General features: G+C 37.2%; 1 protein-coding gene across 4 annotated transcripts in view; it reads left to right on the forward strand.

The window, feature by feature from the left end:
* Positions 1-17,107, forward strand: part of LOC131682921 (putative fatty acyl-CoA reductase CG5065) — an 833,091-nt gene that overhangs the window by 316,390 nt on the left and 499,594 nt on the right. For all 4 annotated transcript variants that reach the window (XM_058964735.1, XM_058964737.1, XM_058964736.1 and 1 more), the window contains one exon: positions 3,666-3,782. In XM_058964735.1, the coding sequence (XP_058820718.1) occupies positions 3,666-3,782 (117 nt within the window). The remainder of the gene's footprint in view (positions 1-3,665; positions 3,783-17,107) is intronic.

Consider the following 17,107-nt stretch of genomic DNA (forward strand, 5'->3'; position numbering starts at 1 on the left):
AGAAAGTCCTACTGTAATCATAACATTTATTTACACTATTTACAAGAATTTATATTCAAATTTCACTGCTCCGAATTTTCTAAGTCCCGGTCTGTGGGGAAGCGGTGTGCAACGTATGCACGGCTAGCGCGACGCACAGTCAGTTGTGCTGGACTGTCTTGATCGGCGATAAACTTTGTACTGCCGTACTGCCCTGCTGCTCCCACAGGACATGAGACGGCTGAAGGGGAAGATGACCCAGCCGTGTGCGATCATCTGCTCTCGGTGCTGCTACGGCGACGAATTTGCATGGAAACCGTCGGATTGCAAAAAGCATTGTTCATCTCCAGTGGCAATTGGCAGCAGTCAGCTGGGCAACGATGATCGTAGCGCAGGATTTGCCTTAGGTGATTGAAACTAAAGAATAATTTCATCTGTGCTTCGGGGGAGAAAATGTTCTATCTGGCACATTGTCTGCTGGTGTCGATTTTGGGGGTTAAAATAATTATATGAAATTATGTTCACTTCGGCGTGAACATTCTCCCCGCTTTGAATTATCAAGGAAATTCAACTAGTAGTTGCTTAGGCCACCGAGATTGGCCGAACCGATCGTGAACTACTGGAATATTGATAATGTTGGTTCTTGCGATGATGTAGAACGGACCAGAAACTGTCCGGAGATAGTGTTGCTAGGCGATGGTGACTCGTCGACGGCGATCACAGAAAACATCTGTGCGGTCCAGCCTGCTACTGGAGTGGTGATCTCGTGACGTCACAAACGCTCGTGGTGATGATAATTGATTTCATACCGATATTCTGTCGGGATTATGCTCGTAGAGGGTGGAGTCCGATATTCTGTCGGAATGGTGATCGTAGAGCTTCGTTGATGTAGCGATGAGTGCACCTACGATCATGATAAAACGGTTCGAAATTCTGTCCGGATAGATGTGCGTACAGACTATAGTGCGGTGGGTAACGATCACGATGAATACTGAAATATAAGAAATCTGTACGCAAACATCGTTGCTGTTGAGCGAAAAAAGGGTACTTAACTATTGTCAAGTCACAGCCGGGGGGTTCCGAGAACCCGCCCGGCGAGGCTTGTGCTCTTTACAGATGCTTCAGGAACTGCTCGATTCCCCCGAGCTTGGGCCAGGATCTCGTCTGGCGACTCTATACCCTGAGTGAGGGCCGGGATCTCGTCCGGCGGGTGTTTACTGCTATGGCTTCGATGATGGTGGTGACAAAACCGTGTCGTCGTTTCTTACTGCATGTAGTGATGCGATGTGATCAACTTTGTGGTGCAATCCGTACATCCGTGAACGGATTACACGCAAAAAGATGGATTCCTCCGGTCCAACCACAAGGAGTGCGTTGAGGAACAGAATCCCACGGAAAGTTGATCCAGTATCGGGTGAGCTGACGGATGACGTGAAGAATTTGGCGAATGTCACCATCCGGTTGCATGATTTCTGGCGAATACGCGATCATAAATCCACCAAATCGCCCTTTGGTGGGACCAGAAAACACCAACGGTGAAATATGAAGCACTTGGTTGCTTCCCAGGTCGGAAAGTGACTCGACATCCGTCTGTAGTTGTATGTGTGTGTGAGAATCGTTCTTCGGTCGTCTTTGACGGGAAAAGTGAAGCCAATTGCTTCCAGGAAGAACGAATCGTGCGTATATGTGGGTTGACGTTGTGCGTATTTTGGCCACCAGAGATCCTTAATGTGCCTAGTGTGCGTGTACGGGGTACGATACAGCTCTAATGCCGGTAGAGCAAATCTAGTGCAGGCTTATGTAGGGAAAACACGATCACGCGCCGTTTCGATTGTCTGTTGGCGACACATACGAAGAACGGCGTTCTGTGCTGCACTAGTTGAGGCGGCCGTCGGTTTGCCGCGAATTGATGACGTGGGTTCGTTGGTTTGTGCATCTGATTCCACAATATGGCTGGTTTCGAGTGTGAATCGGGCTGGTAGTCTTCGTCGTAGGGTGCTCACTAATATGTGATGACGTAAATGGCTCACAACGGTGCTCGTCCCGAAGAATCGCAGCGAAAGCGGGACGTGTTGTGGCCACGAATCGGTCCTGCTTGGACCTACTGTTACAGCGCGGTCGGTGTGTAACTTTCGCGAATTGTGTTTCCTCGTCAACGGCAAGAAAAAAGACTACCAGACGCACCGATTTATTCACCACACTTGAATGGAACTGCACTCACCCATTTCCGTCGATGATGCGATGGAAAACGCGTCCTACAGCTGGCAGATATGTTGCATAGCTCTCCAGCTGGCCGCCGATTCTCCAAATCAGCAGCGAAAGTAATCTCGATCCGCGTCTTCGCAGTATTGGAAAATGGGTGCAGTCTCCATTGCATTTTCTCCCACAGACCGGGTTGATCGCGATGGCGCTCGCGAAAACAAAAGCGCGATCGTTGCGCGCGTTTTGCAGCGGACCGCTTGGCTTGCGGTAAATGGAGCGCCATCCTGCGGACTTGAGGGTCTATCCGGCTCGAAGGATCATGTTTACGCCGGGATCTGGCCGATACTCATGCCCGAGAAAAGACAGTGAAACACAGGGCGGACGAACAGCACCCGGAACGAAACAAACTTGGCTGGCCCCGCACAGGCCAGCAAAAGGGCGTTCTTTTCCGCCTTCTTCGGACCTTTCCAGTCCACACAACACCAGAAAGTCCTACTGTAATCATAACATTTATTTACACTATTTACAAGAATTTATATTCAAATTTCACTGCTCCGAATTTTCTAAGTCCCGGTCTGTGGGGAAGCGGTGTGCAACGTATGCACGGCTAGCGCGACGCACAGTCAGTTGTGCTAGACTGTCTTGATCGGCGATAAACTTTGTACTGCCGTACTGCCCTGCTGCTCCCACAGGACATGAGACGGCTGAAGGGGAAGATGACCCAGCCGTGTGCGATCATCTGCTCTCGGTGCTGCTACGGCGACGAATTTGCATGGAAACCGTCGGATTGCAAAAAGCATTGTTCATCTCCAGTGGCAATTGGCAGCAGTCAGCTGGGCAACGATGATCGTAGCGCAGGATTTGCCTTAGGTGATTGAAACTAAAGAATAATTTCATCTGTGCTTCGGGGGAGAAAATGTTCTATCTGGCACACTGTCTGCTGGTGTTGATTTTGGGGGTTAAAATAATTATATGAAATTATGTTCACTTCGGCGTGAACAGTACCACTACTTAAAAATAGCCCTGATTATTCCCCCCTAATCTTAATAAAATTGAACCACTCCTCCTAGTTATTTCTAGCTAATAAGCTTTTAAAATGTTCCACTTAGTTAATAATTAATTGCCTCAACAATCTCCCTTCTAAAAATCATAAAGTGCATTACTATACAAAGAATACACAAAGTGACCCGTCCCCCTAATCTTACGAATATTATATTACCCCCTCTTGTATATGTATAAGTCGGCTGTATTTTTGTTTTTAGTTTCTTTATATAAAAATAAAATAATATTGAAATGTGTAATCCTCTAGTTTTAAGAAATTAAAAATGTACAACATAGAAAAAATGGCATCTTTAAACTAACGCAAACGTGCCTTACCAAATAAACGAATTAAATAAAAAAAATTATGAAATGAATATAAAAGTTTTCTTTTGTAATGACGTTATTTTGAGTTGTTTTTAATTTAAATTTTTGTCTTTTTATAGGTATTACTGGAGAAAATACTATATGCTTGTTCAGACATTCGTGCAATTTACGTCTTGATTCGTCCAAAACGTAGCAAAGTTCCTCAAGTACGCGTTGACGAATGGTTTAAATTGCCGGTGAGTATTCAGATTCATATAAGGCATGATGGATGAATATGTATATTTGTCTAATTATACATTTCTTGGTTTAGCACATTATATACACCCTACAGTAATATACTCACATGTATTCAACAAAAACAATAACATTAAAACCTTTTCAACCTTAAGCCCACCATTTGGGGCGATAGGGGGAATCATTTCACCGAAGGTTATTTTACGGAATGGTTATATTTGTATTTGTATTTCAATTTATCATCTGACGCGTAGTCTTAATGAAAATGGGTCATTCCACGCGAAGTGATCAAAAAAAGATGCAAACTTGAAATCGACCTTCACGGATTTGAACCAATTTTGAAGGAATTATTCATCTAGGGTCAATATATGAAAACCCAAATTTTTGTGTCAATTTAACCACCCCTCGGGTCATGGGAGCACCCCCCGTTTTAGGAAATTGCCAAAACCCTTGATTTTCTTTTGATCATATCTCCGGTTCTATTTACTCTAGAATCAAACCACAAGATGGCTTTTGAAGAAAATTGTTCAAGGAATCTAGAAAAATATTATTTTTTTGCCGGCAGTGATGCCAACTATGCGATTTTTTCAGTTAAATATTAAAAGTTAATTTTTCTCTCAATACGTATATTTTAATTTTGAAAATTTTAATGCCATCGCGTTTCTCAGACATTTTTACATAAAAAACACTTATCATCCCAATATAATATGAGGGCATCCTGATATATACCGTTTTGAAGGAAAAACTCCATTTTTATTGGCCAAAATTGAGAAAATCTTCAAACGGTCATAAAAATCGACTCTGATCTGCTAGAAGTAAACCAAAAACTTAGTTTTTCATCATTTTTCGCCTACTTCACAAAAAATTATGTTTGAACTCAGAATACTCAAGTTGGTTTTTTAGTGTTGTGCGCTTGCGATTTTATATGGGAAGTTGCGGTTTTTTCTCTTCAAAACGGTGTATCTCAGGATGCGCCCATATTATATTGGGATGATAAGTGTTTTTGATGTGAAAATGTCTGAGGAACGCGATGGCATTAAAATTTTCAAAATTAAAATATATGTATTTAGAGAAAAATTAACTTTTAATATTTAACTGAAAAAATCGCATAGTTGGCAACACTGCCGGCAAAAAATAATATTTTTTATAGATTCCTTGAACAATTTTCTTCAAAAGCCATCTTGTGGTTTGATTCTAGAGTAAATAGTACCGGAGATATGATCAAAAGAAAATCAAGGGTTTTGGCAATGTATAGTTGGCGGGAATCGAGTACCGATACACAACCATGCCCTGATAGGCCCCATGCAAAACTGACTCAGACACCACATCGTTAAAAGTTTAATAACTTATTTAACAAAGCCCGATTGACTAGTAGTCTTCAACAAAATTGTACACAATTAAATGATCTTTCTTATTTTCACTTACAATGACAATATTATGCATACAGTGACACCTAGCGGCGACAATGCGAGTTAGTGTGTTTTTTCCATGTAAACTGTCGAAAAATCTCATACAAACTTCAGGCACGTTGGTCCGTTAGCTAGACTTGTCCGATTTGCTTCAAATTTGGAGCAAGTACTCCTGGTGGGACTAGGAATCGAGGGGTGGGCCGATTGAATTTTCAAAAATTCATCATTTTTCTAGGCACTCTAATATACATATATCAGAGTCGATTTTTATGATATATATATATATATATATATATATATATATATATATATATATATATATATATATATATATATATATATATATATATATATATATATATATATATATATATATATATATATATATATATATATATATATATATATATATATATATATATATATATATATATATATATATATATACAGGGTGTTTGATTCATGGTTAAGAATCTCTCGGGGTGTGATAGACAGCCATATTTGGAGAAAAAAAATGTTCTACACATACCATCAAATCTCAACCGTTACAGAGTTATTTAACTTTTTGTGTAAAAAACTTATTTGTCTTAAAATACCTCTAATTTTGAAAGTATACTTTGTATTTTAAATATTTCAGTTCCATTCGAAAGGTGAGAAAATTTCCTATTGTATGGTGTTCTCATACCTTTTAAGTAATTAGTTTTAATTACCTTTTAGCTGTAAAGTAGTTAAAAGTTAGTGTTTTTGAGGAGGTTTTTGCTAATTTTGAATGTCCTATCAGTGTATGTACAAATATCTTTTAGTTAAATGTACTAAATGATTTTTTACTAACGAAATAACCCAAAATTTGTGTTCTTTGGAGAGTTTTTTAGTTATTCTAATTATTAATCAACAAAATTTATCGTTACTATTGTTCATTTGATGCCCCTTAATGTTCTCTATAACTTTTTATTAGACACTTTGTCGATATCTCTTTTCATTTTGCTGCTATTTAATAGTTAACACAGTATGAGCTCGCCACAAATGTAGTGGGTTCGAAATCGTTATTTTTTCATATGAAACGATGTGATAAAAACGATTTTGCGTCGAAACCAAAAGAGATAATTGAATGGAGTCAAAGAAAGAACTGTAGAACTTGCTGAGATGCATTATTTCCATGATAATAATGGTAATGTTTATTATTTACTATTTTAAGAAAATTAACGAAAATGCCAATAATAGCACTAACTTTAAACTAATTTACTTTTAAAAGAATACTAAATTCACTTAACTGAAAGGTATTAATACATTTTTCGCTGTAAAATTTTCGTGGCTTTCGAATAAAAAGAAAAAGAGTACAATAAGTGCCATAATTTTTCAATTAGAGCTGGTACTAGTGAAAATGAGATAAAAATATCCAAGTTGTTTAACCCAAAATCATGAAAATAAGAAAAGGTAAGTGTATCATGTCAAAGAACGAACTAAGCAGCTTATTAAGACTAACAATCTGAATTATTAAAATGATGAGGTTAACTATTAGGATTTTCAAGAAATGAACGAAAAATCGTTTAAAATTGTTTAATTTTCAATAAATTACTTTAAAAAAGCTACTCAAACTCATTAGCTGAAACATGTGAGAGCACCACTCAATGCGAAATTTTCTCACCTTTCGAATGGAACTAAAACATTTAAAATACAAAGTATACTTTTCAAGTTAGAGGTATTTTAAGGCAAATAAGTTTTTTACACAAAAAGTTCAATATTTGATTGTATGTGTAGAACAATCTTTTTCTCCAAATATGGCTGTCTATCACCCCCCGAGAGATTCTTATCCATGAACCAAACACCCTGTATACAGGGTGTTTGGTTCATGGTTAAGAATCTCTCGGGGGGTGATAGATTGCCATATTTGGAGAAAAAAATTGTTCTACACACACCATCAAATCTCAACCGTTACAGAGTTATTTAACTTTTTGTGTAAAAAACTTATTTGTCTTAAAAGACCTCTAACTTTAAAAATATACTTCGTATTTTAAATGTTTCAGTTCCATTCGAAAGGTGAGAAAATTTCCTATTGTATGGTGTTTTCATATCTTTTAGTTAATTAGTTTTAATTACCTTTTAGCTGTAAAGTAGTTAAAAGTTAGTGTTTTTGAGGAGGTTTTTGCTAATTTTCTCGAAATAATGAAGTATGATTATAGCAATATCCATTATCCAAAAGTTGGGTTTTAAGACGATTCATAATTTGTTCTTGGACGTCATATTTCTATCTCTTCTCATTTCTCTGTAATTTCATTACTATACTTTTCCTGTAACCGACTTGCAAGTGCTTAAAAGACTCTAATCTAAAAAATATGCTTTATATCGTAATTTACAAGATTTCATTGGAAATCTGAGAAAATGTCCTATCAGTGTATGTACAAATATCTTTTAGTTAAGTGTACTAAATGATTTTTTACTAACGAAATAACTCAAAATTTGTGTTCTTTGGAGAGTTTTTTAGTTATTCTAATTATTTATAAACAAAATTTATCGTTACTATTGTTCATTTGATGCCCCTTAATGTTCTCTATAACTTTTTATTAGACACTTTGTCTATATATCTTTTCATTTTGCTGCTATTTAATAGTTAACACAGTATGAGCTCGCCACAAATGTAGTGGGTTCGAAATCGTTATTTTTGCATATGAAACGATGTGATGAAAACGATTTTGCGTCGAAACCAAAAGAGATAATTGAATGGAGTCAAAGAAAGAACTGTAGAACTTGCTGAGATGCATTATTTCCATGATAATAATGGTGATGTTTATTATTTACTATTTTAAGAAAATTAACGAAAATGCTAATAATAGCACTACCTTTAAACTAATTTACTTTTAAAAGAATACTAAATTCACTTAACTGAAAGGTATTAATACATCTTTCACTGTAAAATTTTCCTGGCTTTCGAATAAAAAGAAAAAAAGTACAATAAGTGACATAATTTTTCAATTAGAGCTGGTACTAGTGAAAATAAGATAAAAATATCCAAGTTGAATAACCCAAAATCATGAAAATAAGAAAAGGTAAGTGTATCATGTCAAAGAACGAACTAAGCAGCTCATCAAGACTAACAATCTGAATTATTAAAATGATGAGGTTAACTATTAGGATTTTCAAGAAATGAACGAAAAATTGTTTAAAATTGTTTAATTTTCAATAAATTACTTTGAAAAGGCTACTTAAACTCATTAGCTGAAACATGTGAGAGCATCGCTCAATGCTAAATTTTCTCACCTTTCGAATGGAACTAAAACATTTAAAATACAATGTATACTTTTAAAGTTAGAGGTATTTTAAAGCGAATAAGTTTTTTACACTAAAAGTTCAATAACTCTGTAACGGTTGAGATTTGATGGTGTGTGTAGAACAATCTTTTTCTCCAAATACGGCAGTCTATCACCCCCCGAGAGATTCTTAACCATGAACCAAACACCCTGTATATATATATATATATATATATATATATATATATATATATATATATATATATATATATATATATATATATATATATATATATATATATATATATATATATATATATATATATATATATATATATATATATATATATATATATATATATTAGAGTGCCTAGAAAAATGATGAATGTTTGAAAACTCAATCGGTTCACCCCTGAGTCTATTCCTAGTCCCACCAGGAGTACTTGCTCCAAATTTGAAGCAAATCGGACAAGTCTAGCTAACGGACCAACGTGCCTGAAGTTTGTATGAGATTTTTCGACAGTTTACATGGAAAAAACACACTAACTCGCATTGTCGCCGCTAGGTGGCACTGTATGCATAGTATTGTCATTGTAAGTGAAAATAAGAAAGATCATTTAATTGTGTACAATATATATATATATATATATATATATATATATTATATATATATATATATATATATATATATATATATATATATAATATATATATATATATATATATATATATATATATATATATATATATATATATATATATATATATATATATATATATATATATATATATATATATATATATATATATATATATATATATATATATATATATATATATCACCCGAAGGAGGAAAATTGGGTAAACACTAACATTTCTCACTAGGGCGAAATTTTTTTTTGGTAAAACCAGTCTTTGCACTTGAAAGGCACAAATCCTTATTTGTTACACGGGTGCGTTTCAACTTCGCCTCATCAGAAACCGTCACTAACTTTTTGTCGGAATAGATTAGAGCCGGCTTGACGCAATAACTGGTTTTACCAAAAAAAGATGGGTGGGTCATGTCTAGGACATAACCGGAGTGTCGTGACTACTCGTTTGACTTGTAATTCAAATCGAATGATACTAAATGAAATATGTGGGAATGTTTCAAGTTATTCTTTATAATAATTATGGAACCTTTGTTGTTGGCGTCTGCGTTGATAGGGGATGCGCTGGATTCTAAGCTTGTTGAGACATTCATTCATGAAATGAACAAATGTCATATTTTCTTCCTTTGAAATGTTGAAATCTCTCGAAACAACCATCGGAATCTTTTTCCTAGCATACAGAAATGAATCACGCTTAGCAAAAAACTAGGGGTGGGTAATGTCCAGGACATAACCGCGATGATCATACTCTTAAAATTCTGCTTGTATCTCTTTCAAATGGCTAAATTTTACGAATTAAGTTCGATTCACCGGGCTCAGCGAAATTTTTACTGGCGATCCCGTCCGTTAATCTATTCAGTAAAACAATTTTATTACCGAGTTCTCCGCATTGAATACAGGTCAAGAATTTCATATGATTTCAACAAGCAGACAATGTACTTGTATGACAAGTGGGAGTGTTTTGAAGTGGTTTTAGTGGAGGTAACAACATAAAACCACGGGGTTGGCAGCAGACGGTTAAGTTGTTTGGAAGAGATGACTGTTATTATATGATAACTGAAAATATAAAATTGTTCTATAAATTGCAAAGTTATTGACGTGTTAACCTGAAACCTTTGTCATTTCATTCATATAGGAACAATCATTGAAATTATGTCAATTTATGCTTTGAAAAATTTGAAATAACTTCGAAGTGTGGTCACGACACCTCCTGTTATTATGTTCCTATTTATTAACTTTTCGGTGCAGATGGAAGGCCATCCTTTTGTCCGATAAGTGAAAATATTTTCATCATTCGTTTTGGTGTAGCTTCCCGAGCAAACGAAAAGCCCATAATACCCCTATGGTCATGGGGTTTGACATGGGAGTTTGGAATGGGTTCAAACCATGAAAACACCATCACCATGGTCCGATAGATCCCATATAAAATACCATATGTTGGTATATTTATGGGTTATCGAAACCATTTTATGGTGTCTTGATTGTTGTGAATTTTGTCATGGACCATGTTTAAGGTCTTTTCAAGGGGCTATGTGGTGTTTGAACCCATGCGTATTTGCTCGGGTTTCGCTTAGTGGCAGAGTTGCCACATTCACTGATTTTCTTGGAAGGATTTGCTTTTTCGATGTAAGCGTTTCTTAAGGGATGAGTGCTTTCCAGTAAAGTGTGGTGTGCTCGCAGTTCAATTAGCTATTTTTCCCTGCTTAAACATCTATAATTCACTATGCTATATTTCACCCTAAGGAGGAAAAATTGGTAAAAACCAAAATTTCTCACTAGGGTGAAAATTTGTTGGTAAAAACCAGTCTTTGTACAGGAGGGCACAAATCCTTATTTCATACTATGTTGCGTTTCGGCTTCGCCTCATCAGAAACCGACACTAACACATTGTCGGAATAGATTAGCGCCGGCTTGACGCAAATCCCTTAAAACTAAAACACACTATGTGTTTCAATCAAACGACTGATCAAACGTGATATCCCGTTCGAGCAGAAGTTCTGTTTATGCCGATGAGACACAAGTGAAGCCGAAACTTGTCTTGGCTTAGCAGGCCTATGCGAAAGCACTATGCTATATTTCACCCTAAGGAGGAAAAATTGGTAAAAACCAAAATTTCTCACTAGGGTGAAAATTTGTTGGTAAAAACCAGTCTTTGTACAGGAGGGCACAAATCCTTATTTCATACTATGTTGCGTTTCGGCTTCGCCTCATCAGAAACCGACACTAACACATTGTCGGAATAGATTAGCGCCGGCTTGACGCAAATCCCTTAAAACTAAAACACACTATGTGTTTCAATCAAACGACTGATCAAACGTGATGTCCCGTTCGAGCAGAAGTTCTGTTTATGCCGATGAGACACAAGTGAAGCCGAAACTTGTCTTGGCTTAGCAGGCCTATGCGAAAGCACTATGCTATATTTCACCCTAAGGAGGAAAAATTGGTAAAAACCAAAATTTCTCACTAGGGTGAAAATTTGTTGGTAAAAACCAGTCTTTGTACAGGAGGGCACAAATCCTTATTTCATACTATGTTGCGTTTCGGCTTCGCCTCATCAGAAACCGACACTAACACATTGTCGGAATAGATTAGCGCCGGCTTGACGTAAATCCTTTAAAACTAAAACACACTATGTGTTTCAATCAAACGACTGATCAAACGTGATGTCCCGTTCGAGCAGAAGTTCTGTTTATGCCGATGAGACACAAGTGAAGCCGAAACTTGTCTTGGCTTAGCAGGCCTATGCGAAAGCACTATGCTATATTTCACCCTAAGGAGGAAAAATTGGTAAAAACCAAAATTTCTCACTAGGGTGAAAATTTGTTGGTAAAAACCAGTCTTTGTACAGGAGGGCACAAATCCTTATTTCATACTATGTTGCGTTTCGGCTTCGCCTCATCAGAAACCGACACTAACACATTGTCGGAATAGATTAGCGCCGGCTTGACGCAAATCCCTTAAAACTAAAACACACTATGTGTTTCAATCAAACGACTGATCAAACGTGATGTCCCGTTCGAGCAGAAGTTCTGTGTGTCTCATCGGCATAAACAGAACTTCTGCTCGAACGGGACATCACGTTTGATCAGTCGTTTGATTGAAACACATAGTGTGTTTTAGTTTTAAGGGATTTGCGTCAAGCCGGCGCTAATCTATTCCGACAATGTGTTAGTGTCGGTTTCTGATGAGGCGAAGCCGAAACGCAACATAGTATGAAATAAGGATTTGTGCCCTCCTGTACAAAGACTGGTTTTTACCAACAAATTTTCACCCTAGTGAGAAATTTTGGTTTTTACCAATTTTTCCTCCTTAGGGTGAAATATAGCATAGTGCTTTCGCATAGGCCTGCTAAGCCAAGACAAGTTTCGGCTTCACTTGTGTCTCATCGGCATAAACAGAACTTCTGCTCGAACGGGACATCACGTTTGATCAGTCGTTTGATTGAAACACATAGTGTGTTTTAGTTTTAAGGGATTTGCGTCAAGCCGGCGCTAATCTATTCCGACAATGTGTTAGTGTCGGTTTCTGATGAGGCGAAGCCGAAACGCAACATAGTATGAAATAAGGATTTGTGCCCTCCTGTACAAAGACTGGTTTTTACCAACAAATTTTCACCCTAGTGAGAAATTTTGGTTTTTACCAATTTTTCCTCCTTAGGGTGAAATATAGCATAGTGCTTTCGCATAGGCCTGCTAAGCCAAGACAAGTTTCGGCTTCACTTGTGTCTCATCGGCATAAACAGAACTTCTGCTCGAACGGGACATCACGTTTGATCAGTCGTTTGATTGAAACACATAGTGTGTTTTAGTTTTAAGGGATTTGCGTCAAGCCGGCGCTAATCTATTCCGACAATGTGTTAGTGTCGGTTTCTGATGAGGCGAAGCCGAAACGCAACATAGTATGATCTATAATTCGCTGCGCTAGTGTCGGCTCGCTTGAATGCAGCAAAAGTTTCGGAACGCGCCAAAGTTTGCACTTCTTGTGATTATAAAGTGTGATAAAACGCGATCTAATTATCCAACGCAATAACATATAAGATAAAAATCCCTTCAGAAGTTTCGCTGTTTTTATAACTTGCTCACTCCACCTTTCAATCTGCACTGTCATAATGGTTCACAACAAACATCGGAACCAAAATAAACTGAGCAATCACAAACAAGAAAGTGTCGAAACGAATGGTGTTTTAACCTTGATAGCCTATGGGTGAATATCCAAAAGCTGCTCGCCAATTCTAACGCGCAAATATTGACCAAAATTGAATCTTGGAAAGCTGAACTTGGACACCGAATGGACAATCTGGAGAGTCATTTCGCTGCAATCAAGGTTGAGTACACGTCTGAAATAAACCATATAACAAAAGCGGTGAAGGAACTCCGCAATGAACTGAATGCTACTGACGAACGCGTGAGCCGAATGGATAGATCAAATGACCTCATCGTATTTGGAATACCATACGTGCCGAACGAGGATTTACCTCTTATTTTTCGCAACATCTGTAAGGAGCTGTTAAATACTTGCGATGATCGTTCGCTCGTTCACTTGAAACGATTATCGAAGCAAGCTATCACGACTGGATCAACTCCACTGATTATTTGTCAATTCGCCTTTCGCCACCAAAGGGATTATTTCTTCAAGAGATACCTTAGACATGGAGCGTTATGCCAGCGGCATGTAGGCTTCGATAACGAGAACAGAGTTTTTATTAATGAGCATCTTACGGCTACTGCTATGGAAGTTCGTGCTGAAGCATACAAACTGAAGCTACGAGGGCGCGTACAAAAGGTATTTGTTCGTGATGGCCTTGTTCATGTGGATGACCATGGAAAAGTTGAAGCCCTTCACTCGGTTCTTCAGCTATCTACAAAATTCAGTTTACCTTTCCATTAAGCTCTTCTTTCCTTCCTCATTTCCCATTATACCTTCCAGATTTTTCCTGTGTTTCCAACCTCCCCTGAAAGTCAAAATATTACACCTATCCTTGTTTTTGCCTTTTCCCCAAGTTTTTTCTTATTATCCTTTGTATCCGATCCTCGAGTTTTCCATGATTGTTCCTTCCTAAAAGTAATTGTTGCTGATAGTTTGTGCTGCGCTGTACTATAAACATGATGATGGAACGGACTGCCGTTGATGCTGTTACTGTTGCTGTTGTTGGTGCTGCCGCTGTTGTTGCTGCTGTTTCTACTTCTGCGGATGCTATTTATATTACTGCTGAACAGACGATATCGTGCTGCTAGTATTATTTTGTGCTACAACAAATGAAATTTCCATTGATGCTGTTTTGTGCTTTTAATGATATTATTTCCAATTGTCAGTTGAACTGCGACATAAGGGACCATTCATAAATTACGTAACGCTTTTAGGGGGGAGGGGGTACGACAAGTTGTGACAAGTTGTGACATAGGGGGGAGGGGGTGTTAACTAGATCGTTACGTAACATGTTTTCATCGAAGAAAAAAAATTTTTTCTTGGAATTTGTTACGTAACAGGGGAGGGGGGGATGGAAAAATTTGTGACAATTTGTTACATAGGGGGAAGGGGGGGGGGTCAATTTTGGGCAATTTTTGCGTTACGTAATTTATGAATGGTCCCTAAGTGCATTAATTAATGTTAGAAGAAGCTTCTAGATGTAAGAATATGTTCTCTATTATCGTTATCTTTTCATGTGGGGAAGCTTTGCGAATTGCTTCTCGTGTAAAGTTTCTTGTATCTCATTGCACTGATTATGGCTAGCCAATTGTTTAACAATACCTCTACAAACATGATTATTCCTAAGTCTGTTCTAAATGCTGCACTATACACAGATAAACTTAATATTTGTCATGTTAATGTCCAAAGTCTTTGTGCACGAAGGTTTGTTAAACTAAATGAACTTAGAATGTTGATCAATAATAGCAAAATAGACATCATTTGCATGTCAGAGACTTGGCTTGATGCTTCTATTATCGACTCTATGATTGCTATAGACGGCTTCAAACTATTCAGGAATGATCGTAATCGACACGGGGGCCGAGTATGCATATATGTGAAAAATAAACTAACAAGTGGGATTGTGCGGAAATCCACACTTACAGATTACTCTCATTCTATACCAGAATTTCTGCTGCTGGAGATCCAGTGTGGTATTGATAAGATTCTTTTAGGGGTGTACTACAACCCTCCGAATGTAGATTGCTCGGAAACACTTCTATATCATTTCGATGAATATACTGTCAAGTATAATTCCACATTTTTCCTGGGTGACTTCAACACAGACCTGCTAAAGCACACTGGTAAATCGCAACGTTTTAAAGATGTTTTATTGAACATATCCTACACGTGTATTAATGATGAGCCCACGTTTTTTCACCGAACGGGCTGTTCCTTGCTTGATCTTTTTCTAACGGATTCCCCTAACGCGGTCCTTAGATTTGGACAGGTATCTCTGTCAGGAATCTCAAAACATGACTTGATATTTTCTTCGCTTAAATTTTCAGTAAAATTCGAACCAGAGCTAATACATTATAGGGACTACAAAAATTATGACGCCCAGGGACTAAGTGATGCCTTCGGCAACATCGATTGGAGCGAATATATTAGTATCGATCACCCTGATATGCTAGTTAATATTTTGAATGGCCATCTACACCGAATTCATGATTCATTCTTTCCACTAAGAGTTGCCAAACCGAGAATTAATCCTTGGTTCAATACGAATATTGAAAGAGCTATGGTCAACAGAGATATAGCCTATAGAAATTGGAAGTGCAGCAAAAGTGTTGAAGATCATGCCCATTATAAACGCCTCAGAAATAATGCAAATGAACTAATTAAAAAGTCTAAAATCGACTTTGATAGACGTAATTTTAATATGGAAATTCCCAGTAAGCAACTTTGGAATAACATTAAAAAACTCGGTGCTTCTAAAAAGGAGCGGTCCAAAATAACTTTGACCATTCTGCAAACGATATCAACGATTACTTTTCTTCCAATTTTACCGCTGACAACTCTTCAGTTCTTACCTTCCCACAAATAACAATGGTTTCCTTGAGCTTATCCAAGACTATGAAATTATGAGCGCCGTATCCTCGATTAAATCTAATGCGGTCGGGCTGGATAATATTCCCATACAATACATTAAGTTAATCCTGCCTCATGCACTGCCATATGTACGTCATTTATTTAACTCAATTATTAATTCATCAGTGTTTCCCCGCATATGGAAATGTGTCAAAGTAATCCCCATCAAGAAAAAAGGTAATTTAGCTTGTTTATCTAATCTTCGGCCTATTAGCTTGCTCAGCGCGATATCTAAAGTTTTTGAAAAACTTATTAAAGAACAAATTTCTTCTTTCATTAACGAAATGAATTTCCTACATCCCTTTCAATCCGGCTTCAGAAAATTCCACAGCACTGAAACCTCACTGATGAAAGTGCACGATGATATTTCGCAAGTGATTGATAAACGTGGAATAGCTATTCTTCTGTTACTTGACTTTGCCAAAGCGTTTGACCGTGTGTCACATAGTAAGCTTTTATCGAAGCTAGTATCGTCTTTTCAATTTTCTCATTTAGCGGCGAATTTGATGAAGTCATATCTGCGTGATCGAAGTCAGGCAGTTTTCTTCGATGGGATTATGTCTTCCTTTCAGCACATTGGGTCAGGAGTTCCACAAGGGTCTGTACTTGGACCTATTTTGTTTTCACTTTTTATAAATGACTTACCTCTAGTATTGGATTTTTGCTCGATACATTTATTTGCAGATGATGTTCAGATTTATTTTTGTGCAAATAAAACATATAGTATACATTGTATAGCAAGAAAAATTAACCATGATTTAAGAAAAATTCTTTTGTGGTCCCAGCGAAACCTACTCTTCGTTAACCCCACGAAAACTAAAGCGATGTTACTAAGTAAATCTACCATTCTTCCGACTCCACCTCAACTTTACATAGACAATGCATTAATCCAATTTGTGAATCGCACTGTGAATCTTGGTGTTATATTCACGTCTAATTTGAGCTGTGATGAACAAGTAAATGCGCA

This window comes from Topomyia yanbarensis, chromosome 2 (assembly GCF_030247195.1).
Source record: "Topomyia yanbarensis strain Yona2022 chromosome 2, ASM3024719v1, whole genome shotgun sequence".
NCBI classification, from domain to species: domain Eukaryota; kingdom Metazoa; phylum Arthropoda; class Insecta; order Diptera; family Culicidae; genus Topomyia; species Topomyia yanbarensis.